The sequence below is a fragment of the Alligator mississippiensis genome, chromosome 14, assembly GCF_030867095.1.
Source record: "Alligator mississippiensis isolate rAllMis1 chromosome 14, rAllMis1, whole genome shotgun sequence".
NCBI classification, from domain to species: Eukaryota; Metazoa; Chordata; order Crocodylia; family Alligatoridae; genus Alligator; species Alligator mississippiensis.
This window is the reverse complement of record NC_081837.1, coordinates 15,047,467-15,073,108: the sequence shown is the minus strand read 5'-3', so window position 1 is coordinate 15,073,108 and position 25,642 is coordinate 15,047,467. Positions and strand designations below refer to the sequence as shown.

At 47.1% G+C, this 25,642-nt stretch overlaps 3 protein-coding genes across 6 annotated transcripts; 1 reads left to right on the top strand and 2 right to left on the bottom strand.

The window, feature by feature from the left end:
• Positions 1 to 366: 366 nt before the first annotated feature.
• On the bottom strand, positions 367 to 12,849 carry NUP88 (nucleoporin 88). Its single transcript, XM_014608011.3, has 17 exons — positions 12,568 to 12,849; positions 12,199 to 12,368; positions 10,430 to 10,555; positions 10,178 to 10,264; positions 9,238 to 9,414; positions 8,082 to 8,268; positions 6,232 to 6,382; positions 5,508 to 5,606; positions 4,954 to 5,044; positions 4,148 to 4,249; positions 3,193 to 3,351; positions 2,866 to 2,991; positions 2,277 to 2,342; positions 1,913 to 1,993; positions 1,419 to 1,545; positions 1,105 to 1,223; positions 367 to 601 (listed from the first exon to the last, which is right to left on the bottom strand). The coding sequence occupies exons 1-17, from the start codon at positions 12,832 to 12,834 to the stop codon at positions 538 to 540; spliced, it is 2,199 nt and encodes a 732-aa protein (XP_014463497.3). The 5' UTR covers positions 12,835 to 12,849; the 3' UTR covers positions 367 to 537.
• A 46-nt stretch (positions 12,850 to 12,895) lies between these two features.
• Positions 12,896 to 18,915, top strand: RPAIN (RPA interacting protein). Of its 4 annotated transcripts, none has more exons than XM_019493361.2 (7): positions 12,898 to 13,015; positions 13,111 to 13,284; positions 13,915 to 13,978; positions 14,636 to 14,750; positions 15,298 to 15,400; positions 15,882 to 16,016; positions 18,681 to 18,915. In XM_019493361.2, the coding sequence occupies exons 1-7, from the start codon at positions 12,944 to 12,946 to the stop codon at positions 18,687 to 18,689; spliced, it is 672 nt and encodes a 223-aa protein (XP_019348906.1). In that variant the 5' UTR covers positions 12,898 to 12,943; the 3' UTR covers positions 18,690 to 18,915. The 4 variants fall into 4 exon arrangements, with proteins under 4 accessions (XP_019348908.1, XP_019348906.1, XP_019348905.1 ...); XM_019493360.2 differs by lacking the exon at positions 18,681 to 18,915 and adding an exon at positions 16,509 to 16,724 and having other exon boundaries at positions 12,901 to 13,015; XM_019493362.2 differs by lacking the exon at positions 18,681 to 18,915 and adding an exon at positions 16,509 to 16,724 and having other exon boundaries at positions 12,903 to 13,015; positions 15,337 to 15,400.
• C1QBP (complement C1q binding protein) lies at positions 18,789 to 25,013 on the bottom strand. The gene is made up of 6 exons (XM_019493255.2): positions 24,727 to 25,013; positions 24,318 to 24,468; positions 23,549 to 23,636; positions 21,536 to 21,631; positions 20,544 to 20,666; positions 18,789 to 19,242 (listed from the first exon to the last, which is right to left on the bottom strand). Exons 1-6 carry the CDS (start codon positions 24,962 to 24,964, stop codon positions 19,093 to 19,095), a joined length of 846 nt encoding a protein of 281 aa, XP_019348800.2. The 5' UTR covers positions 24,965 to 25,013; the 3' UTR covers positions 18,789 to 19,092.
• Between the last annotated feature and the right edge of the window lie 629 nt (positions 25,014 to 25,642).

Genomic DNA, 25,642 nt, shown 5'->3' with positions numbered 1-25,642 from the left:
AATTGTGGATGTAGGATTCTGCTGTCTCCAGAATTCCAATGTAACCATTTTGTTAACTGTATTTGAAGGTGTGTCCTTATGAAGAAAGTGTTCAAAATTAAAAGAAAAAAAAAAAGCTGCTGAAGTGTGTGCGCTCTGCTGGTTTTTCTGCTCTGCTTCCTGCCAATCTCTGGGAAGAGGGAAATGTGGTGCCTTATAGCATGTGCTTCTGGAGCTCCCTTTGCTGAAGCAGGTGTAGTTCCCCTGCCTAAATACTGCTCTGCTTACACTGACAGGCTACTTGTGAAGATTAAGCTCATATACAACTTCACTTGGGCTTGATGGGATATTCTTCCCTCCAGAAGCAGAAATCTAGCCTGCAAAGAATCTTATCAAAAGCATTTTATTCAATATCAGTCTTTACAAAATAAGTAAAACCTGGTATACAACACTTGTTAAATAATGATAAATTGACATAGCAAGGAATAGCAGGAGCCAAGACCAATCAAAACTAAAACTCTTCAGGCCTTCTGCTGTGGGACTGTGCTCACTGGCCCACTAGAAATTCACATGGCTTCTGATGTCATTGATCTGTTTCACCATTTCTCTTATGTGCTCTCCTCTGCAAAAGAAGAATGCAGAAATCATGAGGGGGTAGGTAGAGTAAATCTTGTTTTAGTTGCAAGCTCACAAAGAAGGGGCATTTTTAACTCCAAGCTATTAAGCACTGGATGTGACAGTTCATAGAGTGGGCCTGCAACACAGATTACAGCAGCTCAGAGAAAAAGGACTCGACTTTGGTATATACTTAAACAAGTTGGGCTGTTATTGGCACAAAAGTATGTTTAAATGAAGTCAGAGCTGTGCCTACAAAGCAGCCCTAGCTGGTCAGAGAAAATGTTTTGGGACCACCTGAAGTACCACAGATCCAATTATATCCTTCCTGACAGTACTCAGCTAATTGTAAGGGCTTAGCTCAGCTCTTGAAAGCATTAATCCTTAAGTATAAATCTTCACATCTACTCTAATGGAGTCCAAAACACCTTGCTGTTTGGACATAGCAGAAACTCAGATCATCACTGGTGGGAATACAAGGAGACAGGCCTGAAAAGAAAACCAACTTACTCTTCTTTCAGAATAGACTGGATGCATTTGCTCTGGTAGGCACTGAGGGTGATACTAGGTTGTCGTGGACTGGTCCCCTTTTCCATCTTCCTTTGCTGGTAATCCTTTTTCATTTTCACCTAGAAATAGCACACAAAGTAATGGACTCATCAGTATTTTCTATATGCTCAGGAGTCACCGTTTCAGATGGGTAGAGGAACTGAGCAGCAGGAGCTCAAGCACAAACTTAGGCCTGTGAGCAGCACTGACAACTGGTCTGTCAGTCATTCATCACTGTGAGCCTCTTCCAAGTCTTGGTGCCAGCTCAGTCTCACCTGTTTGATAGCACTTCCCAGCTGCTGCAGTTGATCATGTATTGCTTGCAATTCTTTCTTCATCTCCTTCTCGCTGTCTGACAAAACTGGAAGCTGAGTGTGAAAACTACGTAGCACTTTCTTCATCCTTAACAGAGACTCACAAATATTAGTGCATAGACGTTAGTTACCTTATGTACTAGACTGGTTCATGAGGGATTCTTTTGGGACTTCAAGCATTATATTAACTGAAAGATTTCAGTCAAATTAGGGTCTAGTTCTTTCAGCCTGCTAGTCTAATGCATATCAACATTACTGTTTTATGAAGAGGCTCCTTCTATGCCAAATCTATCCTCAACATTGCCATCATCCATTAGGTGCAGCCACTAATACCACAGGCTTTGAATACCAGGCTAAAAGATTTGGCACCTGCTTGTTACTTTGACTTTGCAGCTGCTACTGAAGGGTCACTTTGATCTGATTTGCTAAGGGAACTAGCCATTCTTTCTGCTTACCTGCTCATAATATCTTCTTGTTTTTCTTTGGCTTCTTCATACTTGTCAGCCAAGCGTTCGGCCATTTCCCGTAGACTTTTCCTTTAGGTAAGAAAGTCAATTTAGTTCAGGATTATGCAAAACTTCTCAATTAAGTTTTATTTGTGGGAGGCACGAAAAGTCTGTAAGAACTGGGTAGGACTGAAACCTATGACCCTGATTGATACCTTGCTATGATAGTCCACAGAGGTTTAAGTGTATTCAGTTCCAGCTAGATGCTTGTTTGGTACCCTAGGAATCTGAATGCTTCAGAAAGGACTGTTCAAATATAAAAGCTGCTGGCTTTGACTGAAAGAACCCTGCTACATAAACAGGCTGCACTCACCTTTCCTCTCGACAGTAATTAAGATCTTCCAGTTGTTTCTTTTTCTGAGCCCACAGTAACTTCACTCTGCCAAAAAAGGGTAAAGCTGAATCAGATGTAATGCCATGACAGCCAGTTCTTCTGTAACTCAATTAAATCTCTAGAGATTTAGAGAAACAAACAGAAGCCACACTCAGGAGCTTAAAGCAGGATCAAAAAAGATGGGACAAGGGATACGGAAGAGTTTTCTAGGGTAGATACAATAACATTTTTGTCATAGTCAAAAGGTTACTGGAAGGCTCCAAGCATGGAGGCAGATTTTATTCTGCATACCTACAGCCAAAAGGAAATGCTGTGCTATGCCAAGCAGAGACCCAGCACTAACCTAATATCCATCAGCTCCAATACATTCAGAGCCAAGCTTTATTAACTATTCTCAATCATGTTAAAATGCAGTCTCTCTCTGGATGACATCATCCTCATTTGCAGGGTTCATGTGACTGACCACCCAGTTAGGGATCTAGTGTCATAATCCTGTGATAATATTTCCCCTGAATACATTACACAGGGCCAAGTTTCAAACATGTAATGCCTTATGAAGCCATTTTACCTCTGCTGGATCTCTTCCTTTGCCAGATCCTGCTTCAGTATGTATTCTTCCCTGAAAACCTGGATGGCTCTGCTGAGGAGCTGCAGGCATTCTTCTGGGGGAGGAGCTGCATCTTTATCAGCAGATCTGAGAACAAACAAGGGCAGCTGGATTATACGCACTCCCACTGTTCAAAATCCCTAGACAAAGTCCTCCCAGAAGAGCAGAGTGGGAGGCACTCCACATGGACTTCAATCCACTGGAGACGCCCACCTCCTCTAAACAGAGTATCCCTTCTTTTAAATAGTCTCCTCCCACTTTATGTCTCATAGAAGAAATTGCATGTACTTCAAAAGCAATGGGTTGGCAGTGCTCCGCTGCAAGATGCTTTGGATGTGCTCCTCAAATGAATGCTGCGATTCTGCCAGGATGCGGAGAGGCGAGACTGCTGGTTCATTGTCCTCCCGGGTACAGAGCAGTGGAGGGGATGCTGGATGGACTGTGCTTCTGCCAGAGCAAAACACAGATAGAAATGGCGCAGAAGGAAAAGCTCTAACATGGAAATATCTGTCTCTTGGCATAAAACAGAATTATTTTGATCTACCAACTTTACTACCAGAACCTAATTGTCTGGCAGGAATTTTTCTCCCCTTTTAAGCCATGATATAAATTAAGCAGCTTTATCTTACCTTGTGTTGCTTTAGGGAGCACTACTTAATACCCAATACCTTGGCAGTATTCTCCTAAGAATGCCTTTTCTCTCCATGTAAGCTTAAGTCCATAAGCTTCAAACTAAGCTTCCAACTGCAGCATCTGACAATTAAATCTATGCTGCCTCAAATTATGGTGACCATGTTACCATGCTTGGTGGCTGTAGGGTGCTTTAAGATTCTTTACCAGGCAAAAGCTACCATGAAATGTAGTTGATTTCCACCTCACCCATCATCCCTAAGCCCTTGCTAATGCCTCTCTTAGCCCTACCAAAGCAATTCAATACTACCAAAAGCACTGAGGGCATTTTAGATTTATCCTTCTTCTTCCTCAATGCCTCTAAACCTTTAGCTTACTTCTTCCTCTGGAGTAACTCATATAAGGAAAGGTGTCAGCTCAGCCTGGAATTGTTCCAGTTGCCAATGTCTCATCAAAATGGTCCAAAGAACAAGCTAAGTGAAGCTAAGAAGAGGAACAGCGAGCAAGTCTGGGACACTAACAAGTCATTTAGGTAAGAAAAGTTTCCATTACATGAGTTTGAGAGAGGCAAAAAAAGCACAAATGCTAATCCAATTAAACAAGAAGCACATACAGAAGCGGCCTTGTGATGCACTCATAGGTGCTGGTGATGCAGATCATTGTAGGCCCCAAGATGTCAGAGACTATCCAGAATCCTCTAATTGGAGCAGGCTGCCTGGAGGGGAGAAGAGATTATAATGCAAATTCAATGAAACAGCTTTTGTCAGTACAGTAAGACTCTACCTGACGGTGGTGTTTCTCTACTTCAATCTATTTAGCAAAACACATTGGGCTCTTAAACTAGGACATTTCTTATAACAAGTTAAATTGCACAAAAGGCTATGCTAATTAAAAGTACTCTATACAGCTGGTATCTAGTAATCCCAACTTTTTTTATGGAAATACGTAATTGGCCTTGCTGTGCCTACGAAGCTAGGCAGCTCATGGCAGCGTGCAAAGATGCAGCTGATATCATACAGCACAATGGTTTTGTCCAGCGAACGATACCTTGAAAGTCAGGGTACCTGAAACGTTTCTGTTGGCTGGTTGGTCTTCAACACTTCACAAGAGCTGTATGCATGTTCCTGCTATTAACAGAAAGCTGCATTCACATTCTCCCCCTCTTGATGGTGGCAATGTTACCACTTTTGCTATTTGGAAGATTGGGGATCACACACTACGAGAAACGATCTGATTCCAACCTAACACTCAGCCTTATGATACTAGGGCCTGACAGCAAGAGCTTAATTATTTGTGCTTACCCGATTTATTTTGGTTAAGTTTATAACTTAATTTAGTTAGAGGGGAGCTGAGAGTAAGGACAGAGACCATTTATTTACTTGGAGGGCAAAGGGAGAAGGAATAGTAGTGAGTTCTTACCTGCATGGCAATGGTTTTGTGCAGAGAATGTGTTCTACAAAGCACTTCTGTTCTGCTCCAAGTTCTAGTAAACTGTCTTTATCTTCTTCATCTGCAAAGAGAACACACTCAGCGGCATTCCCTCTATGAGGTCTGGCACTGCTGACCACTTACAGAGAAGAAGCTGTGAGATATACACATACCCTAGGCTAGGGGCTTTCAACCTTTTTTAAGGAGAGTACTTCTGGTGGGTACCCCCTTCTGGACGTGGAGCGGAGGGGGCGGGGAAGGGGCCGTGGCCAAACGTGAAGCAGCGACGGCCATGGCAGCAGCGCAGGCACGTGGTGGCGGCAGTGCTTCCCAAGTATCCCTGCTTCTCTGCACCGCTGCCACGTACCCTGAGGCCTCCCCAAGTACCCCCAGGGGTACATGTGCCCCTGGTTGACAACCCCTGCCCTAGGCAATACCAGACAGGCAGACACTGGAGACTGTTTGCTGACAGCCCGTGACCTCCACAAAGGAAAGCCTGAAGGGCAAACACCCTCTCCTTCCTACAAGACGGTTTAACTACTCACCGGAGCCAAGGAATTTGTGAAGTTTATTGATCCAGGTTAGCCCAACGCTGTGCACCCCAGCTTCGTGTGTGCAGTGGTACCTACTGGGGCATTTGGGATCTGAAAATTAAGCAGATCACATTTATTACCCACAGATCTAGAACACAAGGAAAATCCACATGTAGCACTCTATTCAAGGGGGCTCTTCAGCTACTCAGCACTAACGCTGGTATTGCAAGAGCTACCCAGCCCCCTTCCTGCTTTCAGTCCAACCCTCTGTAGTTCGGGGTTTAGCTCCAGGAAAATTCAGATTCCCTTCCACAGTAACCCTCTGCTCTACAGAGGAAGGAAATGGCGATCCTTCTTCCCTCCCACCTATAGGAAGAGTTGGTGCAAAAATGTGCACGTCTAAGAGACCACACTGCATCCTAGAACAATGAAACACAGCAGGCATCAATGGCTACAACATTCATGAAGACCAGTTTCTTAGTATTTCAAGGGAGTGCCTCTTTTTAAGTAGTAATAAAAAAGAAGGCTGACTTCAGCTCAGAACAAATGTGAAACGTGTCCATGTTGTTACCTGGACCCTGTTAACAGGTGAGATAACTTTATGGATTTTCCACCACTTTAACACTTTAGACACCAAGCAATAGCCCCAGAAGAGACCAATGATAAGATCAAGTTTCTTAACAAATCCAGCCACTGAAATAAAGTGAACACTATTGTTGCTGAACAACAGCCCTACCTCTGTGTAGTTTAATTGGGCAAGAGAAATCTGATTCCACGGGCTCCTCCTCTTCCCCCGATGCCAGTTTCAGTGCAAGTTCCAGCTCAACGCATTCAAACACGTACAGAGAAGGGATCAGGTCAGATCTTGGGTCCCAAGACTTTTCCGACTGTAAAAAGCATTTCAACTCTTCAGTAAGACGCCTTTTCAGCAAGTGCACCAGTGTGGGATAGAGGAGAAATGGTGACTTAGTGCAAACAAGGTCCATCAAGCATTTTAAACACAAGGGCAAACATGCCTGATGATTCTATTGGCAACTCTGTATTGGTTTGATCACCGCAGGGCCAACATGGACATGTTTCACTTTTAAACTAAAATCAAGCCATAGTTTGAAGCAGAGTTAGTTGTTCCTCTTCCCACCTCATCCTTCCTCAAAATTTTTATTTTAAAGCTCTCCTTTAGAATCAGAGACAGACATCCCCAGCTGCGGAGACACTCCTAGGTAACACTGTTTAACATCTTCATCAGTGACTTGGACGAGGGTGTTGAAAGCATGTTGTCCAAGTTTGCTGATGACACTAAGATGTGGGACGAGATGGACACACTAGAAGGGAGACAAAGGCTGCAACTAGATTTAGACAAACTACAAAAGTGGGCAGATGGTAATAGGATGGGTTTCAACGTAGATAAATGCAGGGTGCTGCACCTGAGGAGAAGGAATCCACAGCATGCATACAGGCTGGGGAGTTCCCTTCTTGAAAGCACAGAGGCGGAAAGGGATCTTGGAGTCATTATTGACTCCAAGATGAACATGAGCTGCCAATGCCAGACCCCAGCCAGCAAGGCCAGCCATACCTTGTCATGCACCCAAAGGTGCATCTCAAGTCGGTCCAGAGAGGCGATATGCAACCCCCTCTATGCAACACTGCTCAGGCCGCAGTTGGAGTACTGTGTCCAGTACTGGGCGCTTTCGGGTTCAAAAACCCTTCGTCAGGCTAAGGAAGCTTCAACAGTTGGTGTGAAGCTTCCTTAGCCTGACGAAGGGTTTTTGAACCCGAAAGCTTGCTTAATAACCATTCTCCAACCATTTGGGTTGGTCTAATAAAAGATATCAAATTCACCCAAAGAACCTTGTCTGCCTATGTCCTTACACCAACAAAGCTACAACCCAAACCCCTGCAGTACTGGGCGCTGCACTTTAAAAAGGATGTGGCCAGCCTGGAGAGGGTTCAGAGGAGGGCCACCCGTTTTGTGAGAGGGCAGCAGGACAGGCCCTATGAGGAGAGACTGAGGGACCTGAACCTGTTCAGCCTCAGCAAGAGGAGGCTGAGGGGGGACCTGGTGGCTGCCTACAAACTCATCAGGGGAGATAATCAGCAAATAGGTAGAGTCCTATTCTCCCCAGCACCACCTGGGGTGATGAGGCACAATGGTAATAAGCTGATGGAGAATAGGTTTAGGTTAGAGATCAGGAGGCAATATTTTACAGTTAGAGTGACCAGAATCTGGAACCGACTTCCTAAGGAAGTGGTCCTCACCCCTACCTTGGGTAAATTCAAAAAGAGGTTAGATGATCACCTGTCTGGGGTCAATAGCAGAGGGTCAGGCTACATTATCTGGTCAGGTCCCTCCTGACCCTAGCTACTATGAAACACTGAAGAACAAAAGGATCAAAAGTTTGAGAGGCCTTGGCAGAGATGACTCACTGCTTGATTTATGATAGCAAAAATAGCTGTGGAAAGCCACTCCGGCAAGCTCCTGGAAGGTGACTGCCAGGGACTTCTGAGAACCGGGGCCTGGGACAGAAAGCAGAACACCAGAGAAACCAGAACTACATTCCTGCTGTTAGAAAAAAAAAAAAGCCATACTGTCTGCTCATCGTCCTCTTCTCCCTCCAGCACCACACAGTGATACAGCATCCCTGATTCAGTAGCGATCACCAAGATGTTGGGCACACAGGGCAGGCAGAGAACAGCACATGCATCATAGCCATAGTTGTCTTCAGCTGCCGGGTGCATGGGCAGTGGACCCAACAGCTTACCAAGGTTTCCAGAGCTGAAATGAGGATGTGCGAGTACTTCTGTAAGTGACTGCAAGATCAAATAGCTTCCCATGTTACCTACAATAACCCTCTGAGGAACAACTGAAAAAAAAATATCAAAGAACAAGAGGTAATAAGAATAGACCCATTTTTCCATGTCGTTTCACTCAGGAGCGATCCTACCTTGAGCAGAGGGTTGGACTCACTGATCTCCTGAGGTCCCTTCCAGCCCTGCTATTTTATGATTCTAAGTCTGGCAACCCAACCTGCAGTCCAGTGAAATGAAAGTCAAGGACCTGAGCTACTTGCCCTACAAATTGCTTATCTGTTGAATCCAGTTTCACCTTTTTCATAGAAACTAAATTTCTATTTTTGCATCTCCAAAGACACACAGGCTCGACTTCCTAAAGATGGCAAAAGAGTTTTGGTTCCGTGAAGCACTGGCACACCAGCTTCATCAAGACAGGCTGAAACTTCCCAAGATGTCAGAGCCCTGCCACATGTTCCAATTAAAACTGAGGAGAAACCAGCTATAAAGCTGTCACATATTTTCAAGTACTAACTTCGTGACTGGTTGGCTCTTTTTATAGCTAGATGGACATTTTTATGGCATGATAATTACTTCACACATGTAGCCAATCTAAATTCACTGCACAATTTACCAGTGAATTGCATAATGTATGTAACTTGTAACAGAGGCTTAAGAGTTAATACTTAGAGCAGCTGATTTTTTTTTATCCCAAATTTAACCCTGTTGTGTCCCTTAGCTATTGTAGCTGCCTCAACTAAACAACTAGGCTGATTACCTTCATGGTTGTACAGACTCAAGTGTGTAGGCCAGCTATTACAGCCACACAATTTGGGCTGCCCTAGGACATAACCCATTCCTGATGGGAGTCAATCTGAATGAGACCTGGTACAAACAGACGAGTGCTATATAAAGGCCAGGAAGCAAAGTTTTCTATTTGACTTTTGGACCCTACCTTTGTAGGAGGTTAACGTATGTAAGGAAGGTCTCCCCATTTTCATACAATATGTACAAGGGATATGCCAACACTTCCTCTTTCCCTCGTGGCCCAACCACATTCTTTGGAACAGATGTAATTGGCCCAAAGTCGAACGCCACTGCAGTCTCTCCCAGTGATGCTCTGTAGGCTCTCCTACAAGTGGGAGACAAATGGATCCAAAGTTATAGACAGTAGCGATTGTCCATGCAAAAGCACTTCTCCTCATATGAAGTGGCACTTCCTGTTGGATAAATGCAGTTACGCTTTCAGCCTTTTAGATCAGACCTTTGCCAGACAGTGCCCCTTCCGCAGTAGATACCCCAGCACAGGCACTTCTGACATGATCCCAGGGGCTCTGAGAAGAGCAGAACTGTGTCAGAAACAGGGGCTCTGATTGGTTGTTTCAAGGAAAGACAACATGTAACACCCTCCTCCCTCCCCTCTCCACTGTGCCCAGTAACATCTCATCTCATTTCCAAAATACTTATCTGCAAAGTATTCAAGAGTGGTGAGAATGCCTTGGTGCCATCAGTGTAATACTAATCCATGGCTTAAGACAGTGGACATCAAATTTTGTCCCTTCAACCACGCCAGAAACAAGTAAAGAAAAACGTTCTTCCCCAGAAGCCGTTCTTGGCTGTTTTCAGCTGTGCTGCTTTAGAAAAATCCTCTTTTGTTGCAAACAGGGGTCTGGACAGAGCAGTCCTCAGCTGGCTCTAGAATGCTGGGGTGGGAGTCCAGCCAGCGTGAAGCGAAGGAGGGGGATAGTGAGATGAGCCATGGCGGAAGGAGGGCAACAAGTGCCCTGGCATTAAGTTATCACATCACAGCATTTACACTACCTTGTCGTCAGTCAATTTCCTATTTGGTACCTTGGGGAGCATACCTTCCTAAGAGAATGTTAAACTGTTCATACCCTTTATTGACTACCGAGGTCTCCTCCTCAGCCTCTGAGAGAGCAATCACCTTCACAGGTGTCTGAGGCACTTTCAGACTATAAATCCTAGAAGAAAGAACAAACAGGTTATTCAGTCATTGGCGTTCCATGCAAATCCCTGCTGATGCAAATACAGGACACCAGCTTAAATTTCTTTCACTGTATTTTTACATTATAATTCCAGTAAGTATATTTATGCAAAAAAGGGAGAACAAATGGAAACAAGCTAACCTTATAGTGTTATCTGAAGTCAACAGCACAACATGAGGCTCCAATGACTCGCTGGGATACCAGGCAGCATATTTTAAAGTGAGGGATGCTGAGCTAGTGAAGAACCTTTCAGCAATAGGAATGGTGCTGTAATAAAAAAACAGCCATTTATAACATTTATAAAAAGCAGATAAAAATTAAATGGCTTTTACCTTAGGGAAAAGAAAGACTGATTTAAGTTCCCGGGGGATGTTGACTGTGTAGTAATTTAAAGCTGAAGGAACTCCTACAACAGTCATTTGTCACTTTTGTTTGAAAACAATGGTTTCTGTGACTTTTTCCCCCCAGTTAATTTGTACATTTGACAGCAATGTCTAACTAGATGGTTTCACTACAGTAGGTTTCATCTATTCCCGCCCATGTATTCATCACCCAGAGGTGAAGAATAAAAAGCAATTGCACAAATAGAACAGGGAAGGTCTGAAGGAAAAACCCAGGGTACTAGACCCTGAAATCTTCAACTAGATGCAACTGTTTGCAGCTTTTACTCCAGAAAAAGAGAAAGCTTGTCCTTGCACGCCTTGAGGAAACGAAATTCTGACTGAGACCAAGGAAAGACTATGCATGTCAGAAGTGAAGGGTTATACCCATCTTTCCATTTACTGATCAGGAGTGGAGTGGCCATGTGTTTTGTACTAATCATGACCAGAAGGGTTTCAAAGGTGTGATATGATAATTAAAACAATGTAAGCCATCATGCTATCAGGATCACAAAACACAAGCAGAAGCGACATTTTAACCTCCCGAAAGAAGAATCACCAGCCAGAAACAACTCAACCGGTCAGCTAAGAAAACAGCAGCAGCAGAGCTGTACCCGAGAGATTCAGCTTTACAAAAACATCCCCGTGCAAACGCATCAGTGAGTGACAACCTATTTCACAGCCACCACACAAATAAGTGAAGGGCCTGGGATTTTCCTCCCCTGCTCTTACACAGCGAGTTCGGTACTAGTGAATGGTGTAGTTCGAATTCATTTGCTCATGATAACGTGCTTTGTTTTTTTCTAAAAAGAAATCAGCCCACCAAGGAAATGGGAGAGTTTCCCCTCTGGTTGTCTCCAAGGCATTAAGAGAAGCCTGTTTAGGTCTGTATGGGTGTTAAGATTACCAACAAATAGCAAATGGGATTTGCGGCACTTCGTCTATCATCCTACGTCACAAGAAACTTTCCCTGCGGACATAACGATCTCTAGCAAATTCTCTTGCACCGCTCGCCGACCTGACTAATATCAGACCAGGTTAAACTAGATTCAACATATACGCAATTTATCCGTGAATTTACCTGAGAACTATACAGGGCAAGTAGCTCAGGTCCTTGACTTTCATTTCACGGGACTGCAGTCCCTTTTACCTGCTACCCCGAGACGGCAGACAAAAGGGATGCTGCTCTAAAGCAGTACAGCAATTCGCCTACATTGCTTTGCGATTCAAGTAGCATGCCCGTTAGAAATAGGATCTCATCCCCGCTACTACCACTGCGTCCAAAGCGAAAACAGTGAGGCTTTAGGGGGCAGGTCTGTCGCACGTACGTCGCACGTTTGTCAGCGCCCCAACGGGCTTTCAGCTCGGCTCAGCGCACGTGCCGTACCCCCCTCGCGCCGGGGTCATGCCGAGCTCTCCCGCACACTCCAGCTCTGTACACTAATCGCACGCTTCTCCCGCGTCGGCTGTGCTGCACGTGAAAGGCGCCAGGACGGCCCGGGGGGGTCCCGCACCGAAAGCGTGGCCTACCTGCAGTTGACCATGGCTTTCCCCCCTTCGAATTCGGAGTTCTTCCCCCAGCGCTTGGGCAGCTCCACGGCCATCATTCCCCTGGGGCCCACGAGAGCCACGTGGTGCTGCGTGGGGCTGAGCAGCGTTTGAAAGACATCGAAGAGGGGCGGGTTGATGCAGACCAGCGTCTGGGAAGGGAAGCGGGGAGTTAAAACTCGGCGCCCCAACGAAACACCGCGCGGACGGGCCGGTCCTTCGAGAGCGCCGCGGGCAACGGTCACGAACCGAGGTCACGTCAGAGCCGGGACATGCGTTTCCCAGGAGCCCAGGAGGAGACTCGCCAGCCCTGGGAGGGGAAGGGGCCAGGCCTGCAGGGGCGTCCCGCACCTGGGAGCGGCCGAGCGCGGCGGGCTCGCACCCCGGCGGGGCCGGGGCCGGGGGCTGGGCGAGGCGGCGCAGGCTGAGCGCGTGCAGGGCGCCGCGGCCGCCATCCCACAGCAGCAGGTCTCCGTCCAGCCCCAGCAGCAGGTGTCGGAGGCGCGCGGGGCCGGGCGCGGGGCGCTCGCGGAGGCGGCCCAGCAGCGCGTGGTGGGGCAGCGCCGCGCGCCACCGCTCCGGGCCCGCCTCAGCCTCGGCTTCCCCCTCGGCCGCCATCGCCCGGCGCCGCACTTCCGCTTCCGCTTCAGCCCCCCCCGCCGCGGGGCATGCCGGGCCGCAACCGGAAGCGGAAGTGCGGCGCCGCTACCTGCCCCCGGGCGGCGCGATGGAGACGCAGCGGCACCGCGGGCTGTACAAGGCGGCGGCCGCCCCGGCCTGGAAGGAGGCCTACCGCCGGGTGAGGGGAGACGCACGCGGGGTGTCAGGAAGTCGCCCCTTTGCCTCCCCGTGAGCCGCGTGCTCCGGGCTCACCTGCCGCGTTTGTTGTTGCAGCGCTGCCTGGAGCGGCTGAAGAGCAGCCGGGCGCAGCTGCTGGCCCGCTACCGCCGGGCCGGGGAGCATGGGCGCGGCCGGGCGAGGGGCGCGCTGCTGGCCCGGGAGGTGATGGAGGAGGAGTGGCAGGCCCTGCGCTCGGCGGGCACCGGCGGGAAGGAGGCGCTGTCGCAGGTCAGCGGGGCCGAGCGGCGGGAGGGCCGTTGAGGTGTCCCAGGCACTCCGTGTAGCGCGTGCAGGCTGCCTCGCCACCCCTCACCTTTGCTAAGAGACCAAACCTTTACCACATTTCTTGGTAACTTTTACTGCTGAGAGGGTCTCGGGACATCTGTCTGATCAGGATGTGCCCAGCTCAAAACTTCACAGCTCACACAACCCTAGGTACAATTGCTAACATCCAGGAAGTGGCCATTCACTTTCAGCAGCTGCATGTCCATCTTGATTCTGGTCTCTCTTATCCTTGTTTTTATTTAAAGACGACGGTGCCGTACGCGCGTCACCACTAAAAGTGCACCTGAAATGCTAGACTTTAAAGGATGAGAAAGAGGAACTACTTGCTCTCATGTGTTCTTACACAGACACCAGCGTCATATTAAAAGTGAAGCTTGTATCACTTGTAAATGTTTGCTTGCACAAGGGAAGTCCTGATGATTTCCACTCCGTTAAGTGCAAAGGCAGTGGAATAGGTTGATTTTGATTTGATTGCACTGGGCCGTCAGGTGCTAACATGGTCACTTTTGCAGATGTGAAATAACACTCCCCGCTTGCCCTAGGAGGAGGAATACTGACTGGTGTATGTTTCAGATGTTGGAGGACCCTGATGAATTAGCCGTGCTGGAGGAAATCCAACAAGAGCTGATCTTTCAAGGTAGCTTTTCAATGCGTGTATTTCATTACTGACAGGAATGCCCGGTGAATCGTAATTAGGGCCATGGCTTTAAACTATGTTTGTTTAAAGCTGGATTGTTTCCCTGGGTCTTGTAGATCACCTGATTGGAAACCTTGTCCTAACGACCATTCCAAAACCAGCAGAGTTCGGTCTGGATGGATAAGAGGCTGACGGAGGGCAAAGGCTTGGCCTGTCAGCAAGACTTCTCACTCCCTTTCAAGGGTTGGAAGCTCTTTTTACTCTTCTCCCGTGAGAAGGGTAAACGATGAGTATAGACTTGACCACATGACAGTCCCAGTTGCACACAGCAAGTGCTCTCTAGCTTTATATTGTAGTGTCTCAGATGAGAGCACGCAGGACTGAAATCCAGACTTAGCCCAATAACATTAGTGAAGCACTCTCTGATCCTTGCGCACAGACGCACAGGTAGGTCCAGCTAAAGGCTTTCATTAGGTATCATGAATAAATACTTACAGTCAGAATCCCCGTGTGGTTTTGAGTTTGATCTAAAGAACAAGCTACAAATAACAACCAGCTCAGATCTCACCATGTGTGATGGCTCTTATTGCAATGCATGACAGCTTCCTTTTTTTCAAAACGTGTCTCAGCTGCTGACAGCTGTGCTTTCTGTTACAGAACAATTAACCATAGAAGAATACGAACAGAGTTTGCAGTTTGATGAAAAATGTCTCAACGCAATGCTTGATGGCTTGGATGCAGGGAGCAAGGTTATCTGTCCCGTGTGTAAAAGGTGAGGTAGATCTGGGCACCAAAGTGATTTGCTTGAGGATGTGTTAAGTAGGTCCTTGTGAATTAGTGAACCTCCTGAATTCAGCCACTTACATGATGCTCTCAAAAGCCTTAGCATACTCTCTAACTGCAGCTGACAGCATTAACAGTTCACTGCTGTTTATAGAGATACATGGGTCAGCTATGAGTGAAGTGCAGCCACTTCTGCTGTGGAACTCAATAGACATTGAGCAACTATGCTGCCTGGTAGCTTAAACAACAGGCATCCTATCTCGGGTGTGACAGGCATATATGCACCTCTTCCATGCCATTCGTTGAAATACCGTGGTGTGTGCCACAAGAGGTCAAGGGGAATTGCAGTGAGTTCACCTACTTGTCTCCTGCTAGAGATAGTTTGGCCCCTGTTGCATACAAATTGTGTCAGTTAAAAAGCAGACCTGTTTTTCTAAGGCTTTCAGTAGTTACAAGATTCCTTCTGTGAGCAATGTTGTATGGTACTTAACTTTAGTTTTGCTGGAATTCCTTATCTTCTTCCTCAACTTTTCTAGCTGTCTCTGTCCGGGCACTCACTTCTGTCCTGTTTCTAGGAATGACCTGACTGTGATGAGTCACTTGGTTTTATGCCAGTGTGGATTACACATCTGCACAAAGGTACGGCAAGATTCAGATGTTATGCAACTCCTGGGAGTTCATAGCATAGCCACCCCTGCCTAGACAGCTCCTGTCTGAGTGAGGCTGATGTAGTGCAGTCACACTTGCACACCCCTGCTCTTGGTTCTCAGCACACAAGCAATCTCAGTGATGTGTGCTGTATGTGATGATGAGATGGGTACTCAGAGCTGTGGTTCTCAAGCTATGGCCTCTTTGGAGCCCATAAAATGGAGCAGCTGGAGGACCAAGCTGTACAGGACTGGGAACAGATACAGGCCTGTATGTTCCCTCTCTGCAATAAGCAAAAAGTAGAAATACAATGTAAATCTTTGAATCCCCAAATGAATCATGCAGTGTGCATCAAGAGAAAAATAAAAAATGCTGCTAGTTTGCCCAGTTGTAGCAAACCCACCGAAGGTAACTGAACTATAAGCCATTCATCTTGTGCCTTCAAGAGAACTTGAAGAGTTATTTGTTTTAGGGTATGACAGAACAGAAGCTCCGATCACTTCTAGAAGACAGTTTAACAGAGCATGGCCATCGTTGTCTTCACAATCCTGAGTTTTCCATTACTAGCGGAATGGAGGAAGAAGCCAGCCTTCTCATGAGCTGTCCGGTGAGTCAAAATGACAGTCATGGCCCTGGGAAGCCCAAGTGGGGAAGATCGTCTCATTTACACAGACCACACAAAACCCTGTAAATGATTGCATTTATAGACTTGTAAGGGAGAAAAGCAGCACAACTTCACTTTGGAAGTGTATAGGTTACAGGTCATGGGCTTTTCCTCAGCAAAGTGCTGGTCCAAAGTGCACAGAGAAATGTTTAAGTCCAAACAAATGCTCTTTAACTGAAAGGCTCCAAAAGAAACTCCCCTAAATTCCAAGCAGAAATCCACACAATAGCTGTTCTTTAGAGATGAGGTACTGTTCAAGCAGCAGGTGACACTTAGGATAAACCAGAGCTAGCTAGTAGCTTCTAACCTTTGGGCTTGCTGCTTGCAGCTATTGATTGCAGGTTGCATTACATATTGGAGTGGCATTTGACTTCGTTCTAATTGCTTCCTGGCAGCCTGTGAATCTAATAGACTTGCAATTCTTATCTCCCAAAGATCTGTGACTCCTGGACAGTCATCCTGTAATTGATTCGGCTGGTTTTCATGGACCAAATGTGCCAACAAGGCAAACCTTTCTGAGGACTTCTTCCGGTGGATGATGCCTCATACATATTTTTAATGCGTAGAATTGTGACTGATACCTGACAAAGCACTGTTTCTTGGCTTATGTTGCACTGCACTTTTGATAATAAAATAAATATTTTGAAATAAGATGGGATGTTTGTGTGGTGAGGTGCACGTCAACAGACTTTTTCTTGAGTAGCTAGCCTTGGATAACACAACCACTGCTGGACTTTTTGATCACTTTACAGTACAAGAGTGAAGGAGAACTGCACTCTTAGCAAATTGCATCTTTTCCTTTCATGGCACTTGAAGCCCTGTAATGTGCCCTGCAAGTGACCTTTAGTCTTGTCTTCTTAGAACAGGGGTTTGGATATGGCTGACAACTTACAAACAAGTTGCTTTTTTTAATGGGACCAAATTGTGGTCTTAATGATGGTTATGCAACCTGAGTCAGTCCCTAAGGAAGGGTACAAAGTGGCCCATGGGTAGCACCAGTTGTTGGAAGACCTCATTATAATAATTCCTAGTAACTACATTTCTGTGACAGCAGCTGCATAACTGCCATTGTGTAGCTTTTGCCCACTTCAGTTTTAAGGCAAAAAAAAATGCATAAAGGAACAGTGAGTGTTATGTAGTGTAATTGCCCTTTCTTGCTGCCTTTAGGCAAGCATGTTTAGGAACTGACTTCAGCTGCAACATAGGAGGCATTAGAAAGAATGTAGGGCAGTGTCTACCCAATATCTAGTGTATTAAAGTTATAGGCAGGTACACTTCAATTTAATGATACAAAAGTGAACACTGAGAAGTGAGATCAATTTTCAAGATCACTTGAAGTAGCCTGTTTGAGGATATGTTTATCTGCTGGTTCTCAGCTGGCCTAGTCAGGGTATTTCAAACTAAAGATGCATCTATGTCTTGAATCCTTCAATTATGACCCAGCGGTTTTCATTCTGCATTGAGTGAGTGAAACATGAGGTATATACAGGTACTTCAGCCTCCAACCACTGGATAAAACAACAGGCAAAGGTTTTTTTTTTTGGCAGTTCTGAACTATGTCTATGAAAACTCAAACAAGCCCAAGCGTGGACCAGAGGGTTTAACGTACCTCTCTGGGAGTTACTAGACCAGGCATAGCTGTAAGTGCTTCAGTCCATTTTTAACATGGAGAAAAGTGAAGAGGCTAATGGAAATGATCAAAAGCTCAAGGCACGCTCATACCTGTTAGAGAACAAAACAGAGAAAGACAATAGTTCGGTCCCTGTGCAGAGGAGATTGGCTCGTGGAGGGATTTGCTGGATGCAGGAGCAGATGGAATTGATTATATACACGGGCTCACTGTACTAAGATCTAGCAGCTCCTGTCAGGTGAGCAAAGACCCCTGCTAATGTAACTAGTCAGCTCTTCTTTCAGGCAGGTGCCTGTTCTGTCTTCAAGGCAAAAGTTGCTAATCTCTGCTGCAAGCAGGTGATTGGAAATTAGTAAACGAGTGCATAAATGCAAGTCAGCACACTGAATGAATCGTTAGGGACTTGGCAGCTGAATTGACTGAAGTAATGAAAATTAGTTCTGCCAGAATAAAATGCAGGCACTGGTAAGCTGCTGAGTAGCAAGAGGGAAATGATTGGTGCTGCACAAGGAAGTGCAAGATTGGATCTATGCATCCTTAAATGAAAGCATCAGATCATAGTGGATTGCTATTCCAAGTCAGCTCAGTCTGGCCCACCTCCATTTCCTTTCAGTGATTCATTCAAATAAATCCAATTAACATCACATTAATAAAAGCTATCCCAGGACACTTCAGTGGGTTTTACATAGCAGAAACAGGAAGGGTACCTCCTCCCTGCAGGAATTTGCTAACAGGTCATGACAGATGGCATTCTGTTCATAATAGATCAGCACTGCCTCCAGGTGGCAATGACTTTCAGACATTGGTATGCCTAGAGATGAAATGCTTCCTGCCTTGTCTCCAATCCCCTTTTGAAGCCATCTGTACTAGTTCAACATTAGTTAAGAACAGCTTAACTGATGAACATGTTGCCATGAAACAGAACACTTCAAAGCCTTTAAACTTTAAAGCCCAACTTTTTTCCTTGTCATCCACAGAAGGCCTAAGACCACCCAGTGAGTTTCTCTACCAAAATCATGCCACTCAGACAATTCATGCTACTCCTTGACAAGTGAAAAAACAAGAAAAAGGATGCTATTCCACACTGACATGTTGAACAAGTTTTATTCTTTGTATCATCATATCTCTACTTTTTAAGTGTACAAAACAAGCAGAAGTGGTGAGAGGTAATAAATCGGCAAGAATGATGCAAAACTGAACTTCGGCTCGCAACATAAATTACATCTGAAATAGTTATTGAAAAGAGAATCATCTTTTTCCATGATATATCTTTCATAGTTAAACCTTCCGAAGTTAAATTTACTGTTGGTATCTGATGTCAAGCTATTCAGCTTTTGCCGGTGAAAGCATACCCACATCTAAAGACTTTTGACTTCAGTTTTTTTTAATCTACTGACACTTGACAAAACCTTTAAGGTCTTCAAGAAACTTAATATACTCCTGGTGTTCCAGTGCTGTACTGAGCTCAACTAACTCATCAGCAAATGTGTTGTCCACTCCACGATCAGCCAGGAAATCCATTAAATGGTCATACAAAGCCTGCAAGGAATCACAACAGGTACAATAATCCAATTTGTTCTATGACAAGGAAAAAAATGGCATGTCCACAGCCATTTTGTATTTCTCTGGATATGGGTGTCCCTTCCCCAAAGGAGAACAGAATCCCCCATCTTCTCTTCACCAATTGCCTTAACTAAGCCCAAGATTCAAAGTGGGTTAAAATGGGGACAAGACCACAAATAGAAAGCTATAGTCTGAAATGGCAACATTGCTGGGTGGGATCTGGTTGCAATTAGGGCCAGATCAAGTCAGTTGACTGCTCTGTATGAAGTGACCCTCTCCTCCAACCCCTCTTTAATGCTCAAGTTACCTTAGTACCATCCGGCTGGAAAGGAAGAGAGACTAGCCCAAAATGTAAGCACCTGCTCAGTTCTTTCCAAAGTCAGGCAGTCTAATTCCTGAGTGATTTTTTTTGTTTGTTTTTGAAGTGTTTCAGATGTGTGCAGTTTAAGGCACTAGTGGATACATTTCCCCCACTGAGCAGCAGTTGCCAGCCATGAATGCAGATGGCCTTCCTTTGCCCAATTTGACTGTTTAATGACACAAACTATTAGCATTTCACTCTTTTGCCCTGTGTTTTCTGGTCTACTCCACCCTGACAGCCAGTTCTTAAATCAGACCTCGATTCTAGAGTACTAGGGTGTCTAGAGTACTATAGAGTACAAACAGCCTATAGGCTGAACCTGGGTTGCGGAAGCCTACCATCTGGGCCCCTACAGGCCCACAGAAGGCACAGCTTGTACCTAGGCTGCAAGGCCAGTCTGCAAGCTGGATCTGGACCACAGACCCCCAGCCCTTTTACCCCAACATACCTGATCTGATGGGTGCTCCAAGCTGGTCTAGGACCTATGCAGCATGCAGTGTGGATTGAGGAGTGGCCAGAATGTGTGCTGCACACAGCGCCTGCTCCAGCCAGTCTGGGGCCCACACATGTTGCACTCACAGGCGCTATGTGCAACATAGGTCCTGGACTGGCTGGAGCAGGTACTGTATGTGGTACAGTACCAGGACTGCTGGGGCAGCTGGACCAGCCACTGGATTAGGCAGGTGCTGCAAGAATACAGACCTATTCTCCAGTCTGGACTACAAACTGGGTCAACAGGACATCGTTTAAAGGCTGGGGAACTTTTTATTCTTTGAGAGTCTCAATTAGTGAAAGATCTGATCTTGGACTTATGCTTGTGATTCATCAGGATTATGCTAATATTTTTGCTCGATTCCTAAGTTGTTCTTTGGGTCACAAAGAGTCTAGAGTAGTGCAGGGGTTTAGCAGAACCTACCCAGTCAAGAGAGTCTGTGTTGAGCGTGAAGTTGGTTTCCTTCCAATCTGATTTTTCACTGGGCTGAAAGCTGACCTCCTGAATTGCAAAAATGTCGCTCTCCTCCTCTCCCTCATTTCCACTCTAAGAAACAAAATGAGATCTAGTGAAGCACAACTGTTCATACTGAAGAGTATCTTCAACCTCTGCATTCTGAATTCGTGAACACAACCCAGCTGGCAAAAGCTGCAGGGCTGACATAAATCAACCCCCCTTTCTCCCTCCTCATACATGTGCTTTGTAAGGGCAGAAACAAGTTCACAGAGGACACAGGTACTGCCATACAAGTACAGCCTGCCAGTCCATCAGAAAATGGAAAAAAGTCTAATGGACAATCATGAACAAGCCTGCCCAGTGGAGATATTTCTTCCCAACCTTTGTCAACCAGATGTTGGTTATATCTTAAAGCAGGCGGGTTTATATTCCCCCCAAGGTTTTGTTACAGTTTAAAACAACAACCTAATGCAGCAGTGAGAACCCCACTGTTGTGTCTACTTCATTCTGAAATCCTACAGTGCCTTTGCTCTTAAGGACAATGAGTTCTGCAAATTAATTATATGCATGAATTACATGCATAATAAATTATATCCTTTTATCAATTTTCAGTTACTTCTTTTTGGATTGTGCTCCGAGTATGCTGCTAACAATTGCTATTTGCTTCCTGCCTCCAAGCCTACTCAGGAAAAGCAGTTGCCATGATTCAGGAAGTGAGGTCAGGACAGGTAGAAGTGTGGGCCATCCCTGCTTTGCACATATGTAAAGTCATTTATTATACCGCACTGGGTGGCTGGATAGTGATTGGTACAGCCGTTGATCATTGGAATTGGTACCCTGAACATGACCATCTAACTAAACCAGAGAAATGGACATTAGATGGATCGTGCCACAGCCTGAAGCACTGAGCCGTCACCCATAGTTAGCAAGGGCTCACATCCCCCTTTTACAGTACCCACCTCATTTTCAGGGAAGTGGCAGTCAAACACAAGGGTATTCTTTGAGTCATCTTTTGTCACTTCTACAACAAAGTTGGGAGTTGATGTAAGGTCAGACTGTGGGAAGTAAGAGAAGATCACATCAGCACTGGAGCTCACTTAAAGCAGGCAGCTTATATTGCTATGGAACCAGTTATTTTTCAACGGAAAACACAGTCCATGAGCCGACCACTACAAACAAAGTTTGTGCAAGCATACCCAGATTCCTCCTCAAACCTCTAACTTAAGTTGGATGGGTCAGAAATTGGCTGATGGGGCGCACCCAGAGAGCGGTGGTGGACAGGGTGTACTTGATCTGGCAGGATGTAAATAGTGTGGTCCCCCAGGGCTCGGTCTGGGGCCTACACTGTTCAACGTCTTCATCAGCGACTTGGACGAGGGGGTGGAAAACACGTTGTCCAAGTTTGCCAATGACACCAAGATGTGGGGAGAGGTAGGCACGCTCAAAGGGAGAGAGAGGCTGCAACTAGATATAGACAGACTACAGAAGTGGGTGGATGGTAACAGGATGGGCTTCAATGTGGGTAAGTGCAGGGTGCTGCACCTGGGGAGAAGGAACCCACAGCATACATACAGGCTGGGGAGCTCCCCCCTTGAAAGCACAGAGGCAGAAAGGGATCTTGGAGTCATTACTGACTCCAAGATGAACATGAGCCACCAATGCCAGACCGCAGCCAGCAAAGCCAACCACACCTTGTTGTGCATCTGAAGATGCATCTCAAACCAGTCCAGAGAGGTGATACTCCCCCTCTACGTGACATTGGTCCGGCCTCAATTGGAGTACTGTGTCCAGTTCTGGGCACCGCACTTTAAGAAGGATGTGGCCTGCCTCAAGAGAGTTCAGAGGAAGGCCACCTGCTTGGTTGGAGGGCAACAGGGCAGGCCCTATGAGGAGAGGCTGAGGGGCCTGAACCTGTTCAGCCTCAGCAAATGGGAGGCTGAGGGGGGATTTGGTGGCTGCCTACAAACACGTTAGGGGAGATCAGCAGCAAATAGGAAGGGCCCTATTTCCCCCAGCAGCACCTGGGGCAACAAGGAACAATGGCCAGAAGCTGCTGGAGAATAGGTTCAGGTTAGAAATTAGGAGGCACTATTTCACTGTTAGGGTGGCTAGGTTCTGGAACCAGCTTCCTAGGGAAGTGGTCCTCGCTCCTACCTTGGGTAAATTCAAAAAGAGGTTGGATGAACACCTGTCTGGGGTGGTGTGATCCCAGTGCGTGCTCCTACCAGTGGCGGGGGGTCAGACTAAATGATCTAGTCAGGTCCCTTCTGACCCCTAACTACTATGAAGTGCTCAGGGATTAGCGAGTTGGTTGCCCCAAACCACACTGGTGATTTAAACAACTACCAATACCATATACTGACTCTGCTCTCCCTTGTAACTAACTGTTGGAAGTCAGTGACCTTATAAAAAGATCAAGGATCAAGCCATTTAAGTTTTTGTGTGCACTGCAAGTTCTTAGTGCCATTGGTATCAGCCAGACATGTGAAGAGACGTGATCCCTGACTACTACAGCCAGACCAGTACACAGCTGTAGCGTAAACGCAGCTCATAGCACTGAGCTCTCCCTGATACGACTCATGGACAGGGTGGGGGCACCACACCAGGCTCTCTTTGCTCTATAGCACAGTAGCAAGGAGCTCCTTGCACAGACCTGGCCTTCATTACAGCAGGAAGGGAAGGCAGCTATAAGATCAACTACCTTCACTTGCAACTATAAAAAATTCCTCCTGCCCTGGCAGAGATTATGCCAAGTGGCCAAAAGCTTTTGCTACTGTAGGCCGGGCTTTTGCTACTGTAGTAATGGGAAAAAATAAAAGTAACAACAATCTGCATTATGCCAGCATTAAGCACCTTTGTGTTCTGAAGACCAAGTTAACAGTGTCTGCCCAAACACAACTGGGCAATGGCCTGACTTCCCCTCTACCCTACAGTGTACTAACTGAAAGGGAACACATAGGCTGTAGGTTTACCTCCTGTTCATCAGCTTTCTGTCCTTCTTGGGGCTCTTCATCAATCACTGGTGGGATGCTGTTGTTAATGTTGAACGTGACTGAAATCCTTTAACATCACAATAGGAAGAGTTAGTTGTACAACCCACATTAACTGTAACCCTACTCAAAGTTTCAAGTGCTGAACTCAAGATGCGAACAGGATTTGAAGTGTATTAAGCATCCCCCTGAATCTCCCCTGTACCTCATACAGCGCACTGCTCCCCAGTTTATGTGTTTTAAAATACAGCCATCTGCACCAAGTTTAAACTCCGTAAGTGCCCTATATTGACTAACAAGGATATTTTCAGTTTCGTAGGTTGAATTCTCTAGTTTTTCTTCTTGTGTGAAATGGTGGCATGAAGTTTTGGAATACACGGGATAGGAAACAGGGCAAAATTCTCCGTGACAAGCTCCCTTTTCCAAGAAAAGTAATGAGTATGAAACATCTAGCATTTCTCCTTGGCCATTTTTGTTTTCTCCTTGGTTGTGAAACAAACGTGACAAAAGCCATAAAGGAAATACAGAGCGCCTCAACCAGGGACGGGGCTGAGGAGGGGAACGCAACTAGGTTACAAGAAATACATAACCCCGGGGGACACTGGGAAGCAGCACTTAGTTCTTCATTAACATGCGCATGCCTCTTAAGCACATGTGCGCACCCAGCTTTATATACAGGGCTTTTTTTTTTGTTTTGTTTCCAGTTTGCTAACATCAAATAACATGAAACGCACAGATCCGCATCACTTACTTCTCGCCAGATACGTTCCGCAGCAGTTTGGCCTCGGTGCCCTGCACTTCCAGCTCCCACCCTCCGGACATCTCGGGCAGGGATTTGTGCTTCTGGATCTTCTTTTCTTGTTTGATCTCATCCATCAGGAACTCGGAAAACACTTTGTCCCCTTGCGAGGAACAGAAGAGGTCATTTGGGACAGGAGACATTTTGCTTCCTGGACCCGAGCTCCACCCCTGGCTTTCCCACCGACCCCCAGGTAAAAGAAGGGGAAGATTTCTGCGTCACCCTTCGCCGGCGCTGCCAGGCGGGGTGAAGGACTCAGAGGCTGCCCGCCCTGAGCAGGGTGCGGAAAGGCCCCAGGCGGGACCCGCTGCCCTGCAGCAGTGCAGGCCCAGGGCCAAGGTCACTCAGGCCGGAGGCTCACCCTCGGTGTGGAGACCGCCGCAGCCAAAGGACAGGCCGGGCGGGGGCCGCAGGAGCGCGGAGGGCCGCGGGCCGCCGGCCTCGCCGCAGAGCAGCCAGAGGGAGCGCGTGAAGGGGCGCGCGGCGGCGGCGGCGGCAGCAGGCGGGCCCCGCGGGAGGCGCGCGGCCGGGCGCAGCAGGGCGCGCGGCGAGCGGAGGGCGCCGGCGGCGGCGGAGCGGAGCGCTTGGGCTAGCAGCATGGCGTCTGGCGCGAAGCTAGAGAAGAAAGGCAGCGACACGTGCGAGAGGGAGTGCGGCCGGCCTGACCTCTGCCCCGGAAGCCGATGCCGCCAGCCGGAAGCGCGCTTCCTGCCCCGCCCCTTCCGCCTCCCGCCCGTGGGGCCGCCTGTTCGAGCTGCGCGCGCAGATACCCCGGCACGAGCCGACGCTCTGCAGGCGCTGCGTGACGGGAAACGGGCAGTTGTGCAACTAGTCGTTTCTAAATAACCCCAAACGTCGTTGAGAGACCGCCCCAACGACATGTGCTTTTATTTGACAGGCGTCACGTTTCTGTACGACGCCGGGGGCAGAGCTCTGCAACTCCCCGCTCCCACCGCTGCCCGGAGGCCCCCGGGGTGCAGCCGGCCACGGCCAAAATGCGCCCTCAGCGCCTTCGCCAGCCGTGGACAATACGGAGAAAGAGGCAGGGTCAGCGAGACGAGCGCCTACGTTTCGACAGGCACCCGTAACACGAAGTGTCACCCTTTGCGCCTGGGAAGAGACGGACGCGTGCTGCGACTCCGGGGTCGCTCGGGACACGCCGCGTACCTGGAGCGCGCCGGTTTACGCCAACGCTGCCCCTCGCCGCCAGCGATTTGCAGATTAGTTGGAACAAAGTCCAGGTTTTACAGAAGGATTGCTCATAGTTTTTGCGGACC